General features: G+C 33.2%; 1 protein-coding gene across 1 annotated transcript; it reads left to right on the forward strand.

Annotated features, from left to right (window-relative positions):
- Positions 1-3,700: 3,700 nt before the first annotated feature.
- LOC133698845 (ethylene-responsive transcription factor 4) lies at positions 3,701-4,886 on the forward strand. Its single transcript, XM_062121934.1, has one exon. It carries the CDS (start codon positions 3,913-3,915, stop codon positions 4,618-4,620), a length of 708 nt encoding a protein of 235 aa, XP_061977918.1. The 5' UTR covers positions 3,701-3,912; the 3' UTR covers positions 4,621-4,886.
- The last annotated feature ends 480 nt before the right edge of the window (positions 4,887-5,366 follow it).

Below are 5,366 nucleotides of genomic sequence, written 5' to 3' on the forward strand. Positions count from 1 at the left end.
TGTTTTGGGCATGGGTGACGCGGAATAAAGATAAGGATTTGAAGTTAATGAATACATGTTTGGGAGATTATTATGATGAATCTCAAGCATCAAAGTGTATTCATCTAGGATTATTGTGTGTTCGAACACTCTTTAAAGATAGGCCAGCAATGCAATGTCAACTGTAGTTTTTATATTGGCATATAATTGTGTTGCCTCAAACTAAATATTATGGTTTCTTTGTAAAAAGAAGCTTTCGCTTAAAGGCAATATAGGGCATTAAAAAAAACCATATGAAAAATGAACTTATAATTATGCTAGAAGCCAAATATATAATTCTACTAGCTGGTATGAAGAAATGTAATTGATGAGCTACTTTGCTAAAGTTAAATTTATCTATTTTATATACTAAATGATGATAAGATAATAATTTACTTGCCCCTTGCTAATTATCAAGCGGACAACCTAATTCCAACTGTTTAGTTATTGCTAAGTGCATTGAGCTGCTAATATAGACAAACTAATAATGGAATTATAAAGTTAATCATTGATAACTATATTTAGAGAAGAGACAATTATATATAATAAAATTTAATTTGGTGTTGTTTATAATAATAATTAGTTTCATGGTATTTCTTGCATGGTATCTCTTTTTTGTTTTAAGACTTACTCATGCATCATCATTTTCATCATCATCATTATTATTAAAAAAACTAAAAGAGTTGTTGAATCCACTTCTTATCATTTTTCTACTACTATTGTGTGTTTAATTTGGTATTGTTGTCTCATTTTTCATCTCCTAAGCCTTCAACAATTTGGTGAGATTGCATTTCTTTGTTTTTGAAACTAGTTATTGTTTGTTTTTTATTATCTACACTTATTTGATCACCACAACACTTTGAGTCCTGTTTCTTTAAGATTTTTACTTTTCTATCTTTTTTATGTGCAGAACTTCCAAATGAACAAATGTGTTATTTCTTTCGCATGCATTGCATCCTTTAGCTCTTTAGTGGTTAAGTTGGCTGACATTTATAGCTGTGTTTTCCTTGCCTTCAACCCTTTTGTAAGCTTGCAAAGTTATGTCAATGGTCCTTTCTTCCATTGAACTTCTTTGAAAAAGGAGTTGGCTTCACAAATTTTTGTTGTCCATTGAGCTTATAAAGAGATTCATGCATTAATCCATGTGTTGTAAGCTTCAGGGAAGATGTCTTTATGATTAAATATTATTGTTGTATTTTTCATGTCATTTATATAACATTAGCCAAATGTTTTTTCAGCAAATTGAGAGGGGTGGAAATTTGTTAAACATGTGAAATTAAATGAAAATGAATGTTCACTGGAGGAAAGTTGTTATATCTAATTTAAAAACATTAAGCAGATTTGGCAAAGTGAGTTTCTAGATGGACATGTTCTAACATGTGAATCGATATAATATTTGGTATTGAATGTATAATGCATGTGTTTGTATTCTTCAAGTGTAGTCTCAATCGTAATCATATTATGATCCTAATTTTGTCAACAGGTGAGCAAATGCATACGTGTAGAACTAGAAGCTTTAACTCTCACATTTTATATTTAGCAAAAAACAATAACCAAGGTGTTTTTAGGAATAGGTATTGTGTTAGATTGGAACAATCTATTAGACAAGTAATTTTACAATGAAACAAGGCCATGTGTTTTCATAGACATAAGTGATTTCAGGCTTTCCGATTGAAAATGCTTCACTTATGGCTAAAGTTTGTATAAACATGTTCCTTCTTATCGGGTAGTGTACCCAACTTTCAAAAACAACCAGTTATAAGGTTGTTATTGACAACAAGAATTCAAAGCATAAGGTTGTTATTGACAACAAGGATTCAAAGCATGATCAAATTAGAGAATATCATGATTCAAAGATATCAATTACGAGTAACTATTAATTATTGAATGTTGCAATGACAAAACAAATGAACACCCTACAAATTTATTTACCATGCATATTACAAGAGGATGTAATGGAAATACATCAGCTAAATGATTGTTTTGTTTTCGATTGTTAGATTAAGCAACTCGTCATGATTTACACGCGTTGATGCAAATGCAAAAGCAAATAATCAATGCTTTTTACTTTAGATTTTAAATTTGTTTTTTTGTTTTTTATTTCTAAGTTTTATCAATCAACTCGCCGATGACTACCCTTTAGATATCAATATTTTCAATGTTTTTGCATTACATTTTATTATGTATCATCAACTTTTTAGATTGGTAAAAGCATTTTTTTACTTTTTATTCCGTTTATGTTATACTTGCGACATCGCGTGTAATTGACCTATTATAATTTATATATGGTTTTGAACCTTTTTTTTTTTTTTGAAGTAAGAAAATCCCAGATAAGCCGCGATCCACGCATGCCACACAGCTCCATCAACCAAGTTTCACCACCAGCTTCGCTCCCTGGGTGATCCCAACCTCACGCGCTCAGGTTATGATTTTTGACCATGTTCATAGCGGAAGGACGCGGCAAACAAGACTATAGGACATAATTATTATTTTTTTCTTTTCAATGATAAGAGGGTGGATGCTTTGACCATCGAAATTAATGTATAAAATTAAGACATCCAAATTGCCCAGCTTAATTCCTCAAGATAATAGATTTATAGGTAGCTTTGTTTGCGTGGCTGCTTAAAAATGGAATTTAATTATCAATATTTCTCTAACCTATAAACAATAACAAGTGCTACAATTATCACTTTTAGGTGTAAATATTGTCTTTAACACAAATCTTAATGAAGTTCTTATCATTCTAATTTAATCATAAAAATTACCTAATTAAACTCTGTTGGTTTTGTCTGCACTCCTATTTCTTTTCTCGATAATAACTTTCAACCAACTTTTAAAAAATAAAGATATTTGGCATGGAATTTTATTTTTTTCTTAAATGATGGGAACATTATATAAAAATTTAATTATAAATAAAACATATTTTCTATGTTTCTCTTGTGATTAGCCTGAACAAATGCTTTACTTATGAAACGAAAGAGCATGGCTTTTAACTGTTTGGTGTGGTGTATGTTTGGTAACGTGAGTATAGTATTTTTTTAATTGAAAATATATTTAAATAATATTTTTATATAATATTTTGGAATAGAAATATTAAAATCATCAAAAAAATATATTATTTTAATATTTTTTAGTGAAAAAAATTAAAAAATACTTTAAAAAATAAAAATTACCACAATCCCAATTTTGCAGCACATTTACACTTTAAAAAAATTATTTTTTTTGTTTTTGAATTATTTTAATGCATTAATATCAAAAATAATTTTTAAAAAATAAAAAAAATATTATTTTAATATATTTTTAAATAAAAAAACTTAAAAAAAAAAACGGTTAAAAAGTTAGAATAATTCAAATCAGCACCAAATTCAAGGGATCATTAAAAGGAAAGAGACTTTTTTATCTCAATGAGCAATCCAAATAGGGAAGGCTTTTTTTTTTTTTTTTTTTGTGGGGGCGCCCCTTGCAAAAATCATGAATGCACGCGCCAGTGGAGCGATGTGGGAATGGTATGAATCCACCGCACGCAATCTACAGTGAATTTACAGCCGTTAGATGCTGATAAGAATGATACCACATGGTACCGTATAATAATATAATATACCATAAATACCCTCTCTCTTCTCTCTCTTCACGGTCTTGCTCTCTAGTCATCCCACATGCCATATAATTCGGACACCACTTTAGTATTCTTCTTTACCCACACTCTTCTAGCTAATCTATAGCCGCCCCAGCTCTCACAGTCAAATCCATCGTTGACCGTCCACGCCCCCCTTGCCTTCCCATTTACTCCCCCCATCTCCTTCTCTGTATAAAACCACCCCCCCTCCTCTCTCTTTTTCATGCTCGCTTCCTTTTTCAAAAAGTAAAAGCTACAACAAGTTTTTTTCTTTAATTATGGCGCCTAGAGAGAAGACGGCCGCCGTTAAGGCTAGCGGAGGCGGAGTTGGTGGTGGTGGTGGAGGAGGCAAGGAAGTGCATTTTAGAGGAGTGAGAAAGAGGCCGTGGGGAAGGTACGCTGCCGAGATAAGAGACCCGAGTAAGAAGAGCCGGGTTTGGCTTGGCACTTTCGACACGGCGGAGGAAGCTGCACGTGCCTACGATACTGCCGCACGTGAGTTCCGTGGCTCTAAGGCAAAGACTAACTTTCCATATCCATCATGCGAGAACGTTAAGAAAAACGTTCTCTCTATCGACAACACCAAGAAAGCTGCCAGCAAGAATAACAGCGGTGGTGGCGGTGGTGGTAATAATAATCAGAGTCCCAGTCAAAGTAGTACCGTGGAGTTTTGTAGCAGTGATGCACCGTTGGATCTTAATCTTGGTCCCGCTGTATCCACCGTTAGATTGCCGTTTCAGCCGATGGCGATGAATCATGAACAGGTGGTTTATTTTGATGCATTGATGAAGAGTCAGTACCGAAGGATGGTTTTCGATCATGGGTATCGTCATCATCCTAACCAGCCGGTGATTTTTTCTTGCGGTGGGGTCTTGAGTGATTCTGATTCATCCTCTGTCGTTGATTTGAACCATCAAGATGTCAAGACTCCGAGAAGATCCGTTGATCTTGATCTTAACCTTCCTCCCCCACCGGAGATTGCATGATTTTTTATAAAAAATTTTGGCCTTTTTTTTTTATTTTTATATTAGAAAAGATTAGAAAAAGACCCACAAAAAAAGAGAGAGGTTAATTATGTGATCTGTTAGTTTTTTCTTTTTCTTTTTCACGTATGTGAATACGTATTGGCAGATCTCTTTTTTAGCAACAGTGAGGGAAACTCTGTTTCTTTACTGTTGTTTGTTGAAAAACACTGTATCACTCTTTTTATTGAACTCTTTAATCAATAGATTATAACCTTAATTTCTCCCAATTTTCTGTTAATTTATTTTCTTGTCGCCGGAGTTTGCAAGAACAAGGAACCGTCGGCCGTGAATGTGTCCGTACGGACAGCACGAGTATGGGTTTCTGTTGTTAAGATTGTGATTGTTTTTGGAGAAAGCGTGTAAGTTGATAGTGATATTAGTAGGAATGCCCTTTTACCCAAGTGGTTTTGTCTTCATTGTGAGCGCTAATTGGGACAGATGTCATCATCATAGCTACTGGATTGCAGTGATATTGTTGTTTGTTTTTGTCGTCATCTTTTTTCCCTGTTGGGAAATAGGGTTTGGTGTCTTTAATTTTGTTTTTATAGGTTGAATTTTTATTTTATTTATTTATTTATTTTTGTTAGAAAAAACTGGAGTGAATTGATGGAATACCTCCTGTCCAATTATGCAAGAAAGCCACTATTTGAAAACAGTGTGATGTTGTTCATATGTCTGGTTGCTTTTGCCTTCTGCAGGTGTAATGA

Source organism: Populus nigra, chromosome 7, assembly GCF_951802175.1.
Source record: "Populus nigra chromosome 7, ddPopNigr1.1, whole genome shotgun sequence".
NCBI classification, from domain to species: Eukaryota; Viridiplantae; Streptophyta; class Magnoliopsida; order Malpighiales; family Salicaceae; genus Populus; species Populus nigra.